This window comes from Anoplopoma fimbria, chromosome 23 (assembly GCF_027596085.1).
Source record: "Anoplopoma fimbria isolate UVic2021 breed Golden Eagle Sablefish chromosome 23, Afim_UVic_2022, whole genome shotgun sequence".
Lineage (NCBI taxonomy): Eukaryota > Metazoa > Chordata > Actinopteri > Perciformes > Anoplopomatidae > Anoplopoma > Anoplopoma fimbria.
Window position 1 is genome coordinate 18,545,050 of NC_072471.1, and position 14,201 is coordinate 18,559,250.

The window sequence follows — 14,201 nt, forward strand, 5'->3', positions numbered from 1 at the left end:
CACAAGCTCAGTCTGCTTCTATAGCACACACGCACGCACTCTCATTGATTGTTGTCTTCCAAATCTCAGAAACAAAACAGCTGTAAAGCACAGACGATGTGAAACGCAGCCATGAATGCTTAACAGTGGACTCCTCTCTGACCAAGTAAATGTTTATTGATTCCCCTTAAAAAAGAAAGAGGCTGATTCATGTTGTGATGGTAATGACTGCATGACTGTATCTCGTCTCTGTGCTCTGATAGCACGATGCTGCTTTGATGGGAGCTTACAGGCTCCAAACTAAAGGCAGAACAAGGCAGGCAGAAAGACGTCTGCTGCACCAGCTGCAGTAAAAACCTACAGAGCCTCCAGCCAGCGCTGCTGTTTGCTTAACCGAGGCTGCACGGTGAGCCCTGCAGCTCCTCCGTCCACGTCTCTGCTGCTGAATTATTGAGATACAGAACGCACACAGAAAATGAGCAAGAAAGAGAGGGAGTGAGCAAGCTGGCATGCAGAGAGATGCATAGGTACACACTGCAGTGTGAGAGGTTGTTTTCTTTTCAGAAGACTTGAACAACTGACACATCAATTTCAATTCAATTCAATTCAGTTTAGTTTTGTATAGCCCAGAATCACAAATTACAAATTTGCCTCAGAGGGCTTTACAATCTGTGCACATGCACATCTGTCCTTCCCTCACATCGGCACAGGAAAAACTCCCCTAAAAAAACCCTTTAACACGGTTCTTCACCAGGTTCACTGATGTTTGAGGAAGCTGCAAGTCGGTCAAGTTTCTTTAGAAGAGTCCCTGACCTATGTACAAAAGTACTGTTACTGTGAATACTTCATTGTGATAAATGACAATTATGGTAAACTACAACCAGATTAAGTACTTATTATGTACTTTTGGGCACCTACGGAGCCTAAAAAAGACAGATATTTCATATTGTGTACATATATAACAGAACAATTTGTGCGAACAAGATATTTGATTCATATCTTGTTCAAACAAGTTATTTCAAGATAATAACTTGTGCCCAAGAGGTAATAATATTGATGGACAAGATAATAATGTGTCAACACAATTATTTTCTTGCGCTAAAGAACCAAGGGTGGAAGAAATTTATAACATTTACTCTCATTACTCTTATTACTGTAAGTAAGTTATGTCTTACTCTGGAGACCACAGAGCTTCACTCCACATCCAATACACTGTGTTTTATGTAGGCTACTGTAAGGGTCCAATGACTGCACTCCATTCATCATCCAGTCTGAATTCAATTGTAGGAGCAACATTTCTGCTAGTTTAGAAAAAGTGCAAAATCCCAGTACGCTGTAAGCTGCTACATACATTTGCAAATAATCACAGGCTTCATATTTACCGAAACCTGGAAATGTAAATAACTCAACTGAATGTTTATTCAACAGTTACAAAACTGTATTTGTTTTCAACCTTAATGGACAAAGTGCTTTACTACTGGCTTCTCCTTCACCCATTCACCCATTCACGCACGCACGCACGCACGCACGCACGCACGCACGCACGCACGCACGCACACACACTGCTGCCATGTAAGGTGCTGGCTGGCCCATTGGGAGCAGTGTCTTGCTCAAACGACTTCGACATGTGGAGCCAGGGTTCAAACTGCCAACCAAAGTACTTCCCAAAGAAGGGCACTTTACACATAATAAATGATCCAACTTCCTGTTAAGTTCTCTTCGGTTCCCACCCATCTTGAAAAAGTGAGGCAGTTATATTACATTACATTTTTTAACTAATAACTTAATTCTATTTGAATCTATATCATCTATTTTTTGTAAAAGTTATTAAAGTAACAGTACAAAAAGTATTTTGGTACTCATTCCACCCTTGTACAACTCACAGAGGATGAATCCTGCTCTGCTTATCTACCAAACATTGTGACAACCAAGATAACATGCTCCATGTTATGACAGCTCTAATCATCAGTGTTTGTCTCACTCTGGTTATAATGGAATTATTAGAGTGCATGTAAACACATGGGATGAATTAAGAGATTTGCAGTAGATGCTTATCATCTCTAGTCATACAAAAATAATTAAGTGCAACAAATCCAAATCCTGCAACCGCCCCCCAACCTGAGGGACAGAAGGTACTTAAAATAAAGTGATAGAGCAAGCAGGAGAAAATGGAAAAAGAAGGTGCTATTATCGGGGAGCCGAGCACGTCATTGTCCTTCCCGAGGACGCCTCCTCTGTCTCGTCTCTGGCTGACTAAGCCAATAAACATCCAATTTTCCCTTGGGTTTGTCATGAAAGCGCCTGCTGATTGCGCTCTGGGAGCGGCTAATTTGTCAATTTATGGAGATGGAAAAATCTCTCCCAAGGGTTTAGGAGACACGAAGGAGGAACAGATGAGCTTTTGTGAGCGTAAAAGTTCTAAATTAGCGGTGTTGTAGCGAGGGTGAAAGCAAGGACGACTACTTTTAACTAGCAAGGACGCTTTACCCCTTGACCCTTTATTTTTACCCGTTACACTGCTTTTCATCAAGTTAGAAACAGCGTGCCATTTATGTTATCTGCCTGTTACACAAACTCGTGGAAGGTATATGAGCTCAGTGAAATGTTTCAATGATGAGTGATAGTGGTGAGTGATCTCTATGGCAGATCTTTCATTCTCAAAGCATAGCTATATACTACTAGTGACAACGTTAGTTTTTTATCTATTATTCCACCATACAGAAATGGAAATATTCTAATTACCTTGGTAATAATAACTGATTTATAACAATAATTCTTCCAAAATATATATTCTCATTTAATGTTCAGATGATTTGAGAGATGAGAGCACTAAACTTAACTTGAACTCAAGGTCTCTGTTGATACCAATCCAACACCAGTGCCTTCAAACATGAGTGGTATAATGAAACTATGGTACGCTTTCTTGAATTTCCCTTGAACAAAATATGGACTATGGCTTTTGATTTCACATTGAGACCCATTTTATTGAACAGCCTGCATCATACATTTGGATATTGTGTGTGTGTGTGTGTCCTCACCGCGGTAGTAGAAGAGGCACATGTCGGACAGAACGAACCACCTCTTCTTCCAGAGTTTCATGCCTGTGCTATCCTGCATGGGTCAAAGGTCACAGACCGTCAGTGAGTCTGTCATAGTGTAGAAAAACAGGAAACCATACACATTCTCACACACACACACATCAACGGTTCCTCTTCTTTAATCTCCCCTCACTTCCCTTCGCTTTCTGTTGGGGCGGCTGTGGCACATGAGGTAGAGCGCTTGTCCCGTAACCACAAGGTTGGTGGTTCAAACCCCTCTACCGGCAACATGCCGAGGTGTCCTTGAGCAAGACACATAACCCCAAGTTGCTCCCCGCTTCATTGCAGCCCACTGCTCCTCCGGGATGGGTCAAATGCAGAGAACCGAATTTCCCCATTGTGGGACTAATAAAGGCTTAATTATTATTATAAATGTAGGTGGAAAGTATGAAGCAAAGGCTTAATTAACCATCTTCTATCTCCCCCTCTGAGACAAATTGCTCTGTTTTATCTCTTCATAACGCAGTGACAAATTTGCCTCTGTGGTGCTCGGGGCGAAGGCCTGTGCTTTGTTCTCTATGCTGCTGTTCTGGTTCTTTTTTATAAGCTCTTACAAAAATGGTTCCAATAGGGTTCTTCCTGAAGGGCTGGTTCTACCATAATCTTGTCTTTTCATCTTTCCCTCATTTACTTTTATTATGTAAACAATTAAAGTCAGAGAGAGCTGGAGAGAAGAAACACTTTTTACATCATCTATCGTCATTTCCCTTCAGTCACTGAGGCTGATCATCCCTGAGTGTCGGGTTTGATGAGTTACATCATTTAATTTTTCCCTGAAACATTTTGCCTAATAAATACTTTCCAGTGTTCAAAAGAAGCTATACTTGTATTCTGTTTTTTTTAATCATAATCATAATTTCAATAAACACAGACGCAAATAATTAATAAGTCAAAACCAAATCGCAGTGAGAAATTGATCCTGCGCTTATAAGCAGGACACATAACACAGTATAAATACACAGAACACAGTATAAATACAGTAGAACACAGTATAAATATTAACACAGTAAATCCTACAGTAGCTTAAGAAAAATATTACGTTTGTGCAGGAAATCCTGTGTCGTACCATTTAAGAAAAAATATTTCAGCATGAGAAAACACCAATACTGACAGATAAAACAACTTTTTGCTGGGATACTGCACTCACTCACTGCACAGATCCAACAGGAAACTCCCCCTACAACCACTCATTGTCTTTATTTTTATGTTTCTGTCTGTGTACAGATTAAACAAACCAGAGGTGTTTTTGGGACTTTGGACTGAGCCTAGCTAGCTGTTTCCCCTCTGCCTCCAGTCTTTATGCTAAGCTAGTCTAACCATGTCCTCACTCCAGCTGTGTAGTTAACATATCATTAGATTGTAGCAAATTTTTCTCATCTTTATCTTGAAAAAAAAGCAAATAAGTGTACTTCCAAAATAGTTTCTGTAATTATTTTCACTGTGGTAAGATACAATAAAACAGACTAAATTCCAAAAGCAGTGAATAATACTGCTTTATTTTCATCAGTGAAGACCTTTCACCATTCACATTGGCTGCAGAGCCTATTCCCTCACTATCTTCTATCAGTCCACTCTTTGTCACATAGAAACTCAACCACATCCCATTATCTTTCAATAGAACGGCCTTCCTCCTGTACCTGTTTGTAAAGCCAGTTGCTTTTGACCACCGGGGCATTGGGATTCCTCTTGATGGAGTTTGACCTCTTTCCAAAGTTGTGAACTTTTTTGAAAGACCTAGATGGCTGTTGAAAGACACGAATGGGTTAATTTGTAAACATACTAATATTCAGTTGTACAGAATAAAGATTTGCATTACAGAAATTCAAATGCACATTTTTCAATAAACCTGTCACACAGAATGTGATGTATTTGAAATCTGTTTCCATCCAGAGATATATGAAGGGAGAAAAAATATGCCAACACATCATCATCCCCCCTGATCTCAACACAACAAGTGTTTGGTGCATTGGTTATACTGAAGCTTGTATTGTAAAACAGCAGCTTTTCCAGCAGCTATAAAAAGCAACAACAGAGGCAGATGTATTCAGCTCATTACACAAAGCATATTCCACATCCCCCATACATCATGGCTCACTTACTGAAAAGTGCAGCACTGCAGCATACTAGTCAATAGCAGAAAGATACAAGGAGTGCTTCGATTAAGTCTATATTGAAGACAAATACAATGATGCTAGTATTGAACCAGTTACCAGATGTTGACATATTATGCGTCTAATCATTAGAGTGAAGTGTCTTAATGTTTTATTGACGCTCTGATTATTATTTCACTTTTTTTGTGAAACATTTTCTCAAAAATCATTACCTTGTTATCCTAGAAACTAATGGCCAGATAATCATTACATTTACTGTAGATAAGTATGGCGCTGTAGGTTACCCTTACTCCGAAGTTTACATTTGCCCACAGGCAACCCTATCTGCTAGGAGTTACATTTGTATATCAAATGTTTTTTTAGGAGAAATGTATTTGCTGGCTGTATTATTTTTACTGGTACTTTTTTCCAGCCAACGAAGGGCTACTTTCTAAGGACTTGAACACAATTTAGGTTTAGGTTTAAGCTGCTAAAACACATTTCACATTCGTAATTATGGGTTATATAAGAAAAAAGACTTGACTGTCTTAAAACAATTATTTAAGGGTTGGGCAAAGATTGTGGTTTTGGTAAGTTATTGAAAATGAAACATCTTGTCTGTGCTTCAAGTCACCATGGACTTTTTAAAAATGTAACCAAGACAATGAACTGTCCTTAACCTTACAGAGGAATTGAGCTTAAACGGAAATCAAGCTGTAGTTGCTGCTGAGATATTGTAGGCAAACAACATTTTGCAGGTATGTTCATAATCATAGTTTTGCAATTTGGAAATACAATAGGTTCATTGAAATAAAGCATCTTCATTATGTTGATGACAAAAGATAAATCAGGCAACATTACCTTGTATTTGATGTACTTGCTATTGAAAACTGGTAGTAAACAGTAATAGTTTCTAGTAGACAGGGTTTTCACAGAATACTGCATAATGCAACAGATTATGACTGATTGATGCTCAGAACATTCCCTTATTTTTTCAGTATATTTAACAGCTCAGTAATGTTGGGAGATTATATATTTAAGATACAGTGCAGGTTTAAGGTTTGAATGTGCTGGTTTCAGTCTTTCCTCTAGATGTAGAAACTGGTTGCAAGGATTCTTTCAGAAACAAGAGCATCACTGAGGTCCAACACTGATGTTGGGTGATCAGGTCTGGCTCACAGTCCATGTTTCAGTTCATCACAAAGGGGTTGGACAGGAATGAGGTCAGGGCTCTGTGCAGACTACATCACACTGGGAGATCATTACTTTATGGAGCTCACTTTGGTTCACGTTGAGAGAAGGGCCCTGCTTAAAATTGTTGCCACAAAGTTGGGAGATCAATATTGTCTGAAAACATTAAAGCATTAAGATTTCACTTCACTGGAACCAAGAGACCTTATCCAAAAGTATGCACAAGTATGTGACAGAGGTTGGCATTATAGAGACATTTAAAAAGGAGGAAAAGATAAAAAGCTAGTGTGTGTGGATTAGTTCACTTCAGCACAGGTTCGTTCTTGTCTGCATGTTGTGACTGTGTGTCATTTAAAGCAAAAGAAAATATGCACTACTTAATAATTTACACTGTGAACCATCCTCAAAATGTTATCAGCTTTTTCTCAGCTAGTTTGACCTTATACACACACCTCTTATCGCCAGTCTGTGTTTCTCAGGCGATTGAGCACAGCTCGATTCTAAATAATGACTTCTCGTGAATACATAAAGATATGATGTGTTATACTTTCTTTTGGCCTGAGTTAGCCTACTCCTGCTTCTCCAGCCTGAAGGTAATGACTGCATTGGACACATTCCAGCACAGTCACCATTATAAATGTCCTGAGACTGACCTCCAGCAAAGCATTATGGGAACAACAAATCAACTCTTTCAGTCGTGTTGGGAGCTGCGCTGAATCCGTTTCATTCATTCCATCAATTATCAGGAAGCCATAGAATGAATGTAAAAAAACAAAACAGGGACAGCCTGTTGAACTTTAGCAGCAGCTTTGTTTGCATAATCAAACTCTTAAAGGACTAGTACAACATTTGGTAAAACACGCTTGTTCCCCTTCTAGTAGATAAGCAGATTAATACCATGTCATGTCTGTTTGTATTACTATTAGTTTTTATAATTTAATTAATTAATTAATAATAATTAATATCATTATTAGGCTACAGACAGCAGCCAGTTATTACAAAGATTGGAGGACAGTTCACCACTTCATGGAGGGTAATGTGGCAGGCGGTGGACACTCCAGGAAGTTAAGGCAAAAAATGTCTAACTATTCCTATCAAATTTCTCTAAAACTGGATGTGCCATACAGAGGAGGGAAGGTAAACGTGTGGAACCTAGGATTTCCTCCTAATGTGATAAAAGTTCTGCCTCTGGAGAGGTTCCACACTTTGATGTCAAAGTGGCGTGGATGTGGTTCTACTGCACATCCAAACATGTGTTGAAGGAGTGCTACACTTGACTCCTCTGCCTTTCTGTACATTTAATAAGAGAAATCACATCATTGTTGTGTTTACAGTGGTACAGTGTAGTACAGTACTGTACAGCAGAATACAGTACAGTGTGAGAGCTACAGGCTGACAGATTCCAGTGTCAAGCCTCCAGTATGGCTAAATAAAATAACACTCCTACAGGTTCTCCTCTTTGATAACCACATTGTGTACAAATAAATCAGCGTTATCCACCGTAGTCAGCCTCTGACTAATGCGCTTGATAAACGTATGTTTTTATTAGCCCTGTGTTTTTATTAGAAGTTTGATTAAACTTCTCAACAGAGATGTGCTTAAGATGTATGTCCTGTATGGATGGAGACTGACCCTTGTGGATGAGGTGGAGGTGGTGGTGGCAGTAGTGACGGTGGTGGCCGGGCTGCCAGGGAAGGTGCTGTAGTCGGAGCCCCCTGTGTAGTTTGATGCCTCGCTCATGGTGCTCATGGGACGCTCCTTCTTGTCACTGCTGCTGCCCTGCTCTGACGAAGCCTGAGGAGCCGGCCTGCCACAGGGCGAGAGACATAGAGAGACAAAGACAGAGGGCGTCAGTCAGACATCTCACCTCCACATTAATGAAGTACAGTAACATCAAACGCTTCCAGGTGAGACCATGACTAAACCATTGCAGTTTAGTATCTTAATGTGTTTTCTCTGTTCGCTCAATTATTAGAAAACACAGACTTCCAAAGCCAAAGTTACATGGACTCACACTTTTTACTCACAACTATTCTGTAAAGTGACAATTATAAGTCAACGTGCATCCATCTATGTGTAGTTGTACAAAACGGCACTGAGATAACTGAGCATGGGCATCCGTCCATACTGATCTCAGTGCAGCTCAGCATTGAGATGTCAACATCCATCTCCTTTAACAAAAGGTGTGAATGTGCCCTTGGTTGAGTTTATTCTGTTAGAATAACTGTGATGCAGTGTGTGTGTGTGTGTGTGTGTGTGTGTGTGTGTGTGTGTGTGTGTGTGTGTGTGTGTGTGTGTGTGTGCGCGCGCGCTGGTATCGTAACCATTTGTGCTACCTAGATGACAGAGAGGAGTCGCTAATGTCAAAGGCAGAATCCAGCTAGCCAATCAGCCAACCCTCACCTCATCAAGCAGACTATCTGCACTCTCTTAATGACACACTATCTCTGTCAGGGCCATTAAAGAGGGGAGGATGACAACGAGAGGAAGAGCAGAGAGGCTTGGATGAGCACGAGCAGAGAGGGAGAGCCACAGAAACACAGATAAAGAAATTGAGAATGTGAGGTAGGGGTGCAGCACGGATCTATTATTCTCCTGGTGTCACCTCTGATTCATGCTTCTACATCCAGCCAATTTAAATGGCCTGCCAACTTGGCCTGACAAATTGGACCAGCTCAAAGTTTTTTGGCCCTAGTTTAGTAAAAGGACATTTGCTAATGTGAGAAAAAGAAAGTTCAAGGTTCCAGAGTCTGATTTAAACTAGCACTCATTGATTGGCCCATCTCCACTACCAAGGTCAGCAGAATATAAACAGAGCACGTCAATGAAACTCATTGTCCACGTTGTTGTTATTGTTGACACACAACACACAAGCTTTTTATAGTAAAGCTCAGTAGTTTATGTATGTCAGGGTTAGGGTCTGGGCCTGCTGCCACTCCCTCAGATCATGCTGCACAGAGCACAGGTTTAACTATCAGGCAGCTTAGTGCGGCTACAACAACCTACTGGAAGGATCAACAGGACAGGATGAACTGTATTACTCCCCAGAGGTTAAACCGGTATGTCAATATGAACAAAGACATACACAATACATCAACAAAGACAAAGACTAAAATAAACATAATGCATCATCTACATGACAGATATCAGCAGGCAGGGACATTGAAGGGCAACTCACAGTTCCCCTGCAAACATGACAGGAAGGCCAGCAAAAGCATGAGGGTTGGTCCTTTGTATCTCACCCTGAACCCCTTTGGATCTGCTTTCTTTTTCTGTTTGATTTGTTTCTTTGATTAATCAGCATTACATTGTGGATTGCTATGTCCCACTGGTGCTATTCTGTGTCAGTTTTTTACAGTTAAAGCTCAAGTAATCAATATTTTTTTCAAATTGACGGATGTGTACTGTAAAAAGGGTCGTCTGTAGTGATACATTCACAGAGAATTACCACCGACTCTGCAGTTCTCTCAGAGTATTTCTGCCTCTTTATCTCAACTTCCATCCTCCTCTACTTGGTTTCCAGCAGCAGCAGACAGCTGTTTTCAGGGGGAAAGCTCTGATAAACCCATTATACCTGCCCAGCACCAAACAGCACACAGACACACTGCGGTTGGTAAAGGAAGCTGAACATCAACATCTTGCAGCTAAAGAGAGGTATAGAGCTAAAAAGAAAACAGAGCTAAAAGGACAGTAACTACTGTTCTGTCTTTAATCAGGTACCAATATCATTGTCCCACTCTGCTGATCAGATAGTAAGACAGCATTAGTAACTGCGTCGTCATCTTGCCTCCATCACTTTCTACTCTGCCTTATTAACTCTTTGTAAAACCATCACTCCCTTTCATTCTCTATCCTGCACAACCTTAAATAAAACTTGTTTATGAACACTGATCCCTATAATTTACCAAGCTCTGCTAGAGTACTGTACTTTGATGCAAATTGCTGAGTGTAATTGGCACCATTTAAATGCTTTGAAACGCATTGGCAGATCTTTTATGTCCCACAGTGACAGCGCTGATAATCTCCTTTGCTATACTTCGGCCTTGTCAGCAACATTTAGTCCCCTAAAGCCAAAAAATGAAAACCCCACATCTGCAAATTAAACGTTGAATAAACTCACATTGCAAATAACATTGATTTCTTGCAGAGTAAAAGCACAAATTTATATTTGAGTTTGTTTTAAAATTTGAAATGAACACTTGATAAGCAGAAACAATTATTCTGAGTGTTTAAAAGAATCAATGGCCTGGTTTCCAGCAATCAAAGTTGTTAGCAGTGAGGGATATCAGGGCGCTTAATACCATGCATGACTCTGTAGAGCACTCAGCAGTTATCCAGCCTTAAGTTTGGAAAAAGCACTTCAGGGCAAGTTAACTTTAAACACTTAGCTCTTAATAAGGTGTAAGTTACTAAAATGAGTTAAGGGAGCTGCAGTAGTAATTGTAGCTATGGTTCATTATGACTTTTAGAGTAGTATAGACTTGTGCATCGTTCTGAATTGGACACAGGGCTCCAGAAACTCCAGCAGGTCCGTTGTTCTAAATAAAACACTTTGGTACTTAAAAGAAAACTGACAATCTAGCTTGACAGGAGAAGAAATCTGTCATACATGTTGAGATCACCCTGAGGGTAAACATGAAACCTGCATTATGTACTTCTGTATTACATTCTTAGGTGTTTCTGGTGTCTTCCTACACCGCTGTGTTGAATCTTTAAGAGACACAGTGTGGGCGCAGAAACACTAGTCGCTCTATTCACAGCAGCCTGGCAATCTGACTGAATTAAGAATTGAAAGCTGGATTTAACATTCGTTATTAAACATTTTTTAGCAGTGTGTGTGTGTGTGTGTGTGTGTGTGTACTGTCTGCAAGTGAAGGCATTTAGTCAGTGTTGCCAGAGGCCCATTTCGGGGCTCCGTCAGTGACACTGAATTGCTGGTCAATTGACTGCGAGTGAGAGAGGAGGCCTCCATTTGCCTCTAGTTACAGGAGCCCTACATCTAAAGCAGGGTGACCAACAGACACACACACAGCACAAGTCACCCACTGATCACATAGCCAGTCTGTCCTCCCCTCTGTCTGTCTTTTAATCATCCCCACTGTATCATCTTGTCTGCTTTCTCATCTTTCAGTTGCATGGTTATCTGTATTAGTGTTTCCTCCATAACTTCAGCTGCTCTGTTTACTCTCACTTCAGTGACTTGCTGATGAAAGCGGTCTGTGTGAGCGCGGTGGTGGAGGCTGTTCCTCAGCCATCCAACAGGATCAAAGAGCTCTGCCCTGGAATGAATGAAGTTTTATTCAGATCCATTTGTTTGCAGTTTGCATTTTGCACCAGTGTTTCTTTGCTCTGAATGGGACTGAAGTTACTCATGACTCAGCTCTATTTCAAACATCCATTTTTTGTCTTCACATCTTACATGTGGTGTCCGTCAAAGGGACTCTCTCATTGTGGAAACATCACACTGGTTAGTATTGATGATATTTACAGTATCTGACATATAACTACATCGTCAGTGCAGTATCAGAGATCAGAAACTGGACCTTAAGTTTGCACCATTGTGTTTTTTCCTTTTCTTGACATTTTCAGTAAACCAAAATGATCTCAAGTCCAGGTCCACATACTGGCTCTGAGTCAACTCTGTTCACAACTGACTACAGACAAAAAAAAACGACTCTTCAGCAACTGATTCTCAAATCATGGATGTCCAAAATACCCTTGGCACTGGAAAACATCACAACACTCCAGAGGTCAGCGACACAGGCACAGAGCAAATACGAGGCCTCTGGCTCCATCCTCTGTCGTTCAGCAGGTCACCTGATTACATTTCATCATTTCAGAGGTGATACAAGCCTCTGCACAAGGAGACGGGATTTCATTTGATTTGGATGGCAAATTACACACAGGATATAATTCAAGGAGGAAACGCTGTATGCTGGAGACACAACCTTTGGCATACACATTAATCATCTGGAATAGCATTGCTTTATTAGTGTTGCATAGCGGCTCGTCAAGCATTTCACACAGTCTGAGTCTGAAATAAAGTTAGTGTTAGCAAAAGGCCGAAACAAGGAGCAGAGGAGGAATGAAGCGTTGAATTGACGATGAATGGAGCTGAAGACAGAGCTGGAAGCGGCATCCTGACACATGGATCACTGTGTTACTCTTTGCTTTTATTGCTGCCACAATAAGGTGTCACCAATTTAAATTTACTGAAAGCTAACGGAACAGCTTGATGGTTTGCTGTCCAACGGAGTCACATTAAAAAGACCAGCATCATGTCTGTGTGTCCAGTACAGACCTAGAAGTTTAGCCAGTTTACCACTAATGAGTGGCAATGGGTCTTATCATAATTAGTGCTGCTATTGAGTCCCTGTAAAAGTGAATACTTGTTATGTTGCTTTATATACTAAATGAGATCCAGTTTCCCCTGTTGTTTATTGGAGATGGGGAACTTAACCAGACATACTGTATGTATGCCTGTCCAACCATGCAGTTAGTCCTTAACCTTGAGGTCTTTTCTCTTGTAAAACTGAATAAACCTAATAACGTGTGTTCTGCATAGATCTAAGTGTGCAGGTATCTGTTCTAGCAGTTCAAACGTTTTGATACATCCAGCAGCTTATTTAAGATATAGCCAGGTGGAGTGGTGGTTATCCTGAATTTACTCTTGTAAAACTGAAGAATTCGATTTGAAACACTTATGATAGAATATATAATAGTGATATGGGTGTTTTGCTTTCCATTTGCCGTGTGTCTCGTCCTCCCGTCTGCTTGTCCCAGCGAGTATGTGAGAGACAGACGTGAGGACGCAGGAGTTGTATTTACCAAACGGGACATTGTTGTTTACTCCAGCATCTCAACATTCAAATGTGTAGAAATAACTGAGTAACTATTTAAAATAAATTCACCTGGTGCCCCATGCCTGCTGCCCCATTAGAGATTATAGATTTATTTCAGGGCATTACATTTTTTTTAGCTAAAATAATTAAGAGACAATTACAAAATGTATATCAGGCTACTGATACACAGGGGAAATGAGGGAACAATACAAACTGTTGTAAATGTTGTAGCCTGTATACGTTCTATGATTAGTTAGTGAAAGTCTGCCATTCTTCTCAGGTTGATATCAGGACTAATATTAATAACTGTAGTGGTGCATCTGTATAGGAGGCACCTGTGTAGTTTCCTGATTGAGCCAAGAAGCACCGATGGGAAGAACAAATTGGCTCAAGTAGTAGACAAAGTAAATATGAATTAATTCAATTGGTGCCGTTACCCTATTGTTAATCTACAATATTAGTCGACAATCATGCAATATCATTCATAAAATACACCCTATGAATCTCTTTATGTGTCTAGCCTAAGTGGGTTTATGAGTTTGGCATCTTCTTTACTTTGTCAGTGGGCTTACCTTCCCCCTGAGGCCGATCAACGTCTACTGCAACTACTACAGTTGTAGTGGGTGCTTTTTCTCAGCACTGAGGCAGCAAAAGTACAAAGTACATTTTGACGACATTGATAGCAAACTTGGATAAGCCACAGAGATGACATGTACTCGCTATCTTTAAAGTGTTATAAGAAAATAGTGAAAATAAAACTAGTTTTAGGGATTTCCGGCTCCACCTCCCTACTTTACATGGAGAAGGGTAATGTCTGAAGAGGTCAACACCCCATAAACTCTGTGTTTTGGCTGGTGATTTCTACAACTGAACCTCCTCTCTATTCTTTCTGAAAAGACAACGTCTTGTTTTTACAATGCTTTGATCTTCTCATCTGACTGGTCAAGACGGCGAGTGTACTCTCCCTGATGTGGAACTTACCCGCTGCTAACAGCACGTTG

General features: G+C 40.4%; 1 protein-coding gene across 1 annotated transcript in view; it reads right to left on the bottom strand.

Annotated features, from left to right (window-relative positions):
- LOC129112859 (pleckstrin homology domain-containing family A member 5-like) overlaps positions 1-14,201 on the bottom strand; it is a 199,800-nt gene that overhangs the window by 48,886 nt on the left and 136,713 nt on the right. Inside the window, exons 6-8 of the mRNA XM_054625097.1 lie at positions 7,991-8,165; positions 4,715-4,819; positions 3,018-3,090 (exon numbers count right to left, since the gene is read on the bottom strand). Coding sequence (XP_054481072.1) covers positions 3,018-3,090; positions 4,715-4,819; positions 7,991-8,165 — 353 coding nt within the window. The remainder of the gene's footprint in view (positions 1-3,017; positions 3,091-4,714; positions 4,820-7,990; positions 8,166-14,201) is intronic.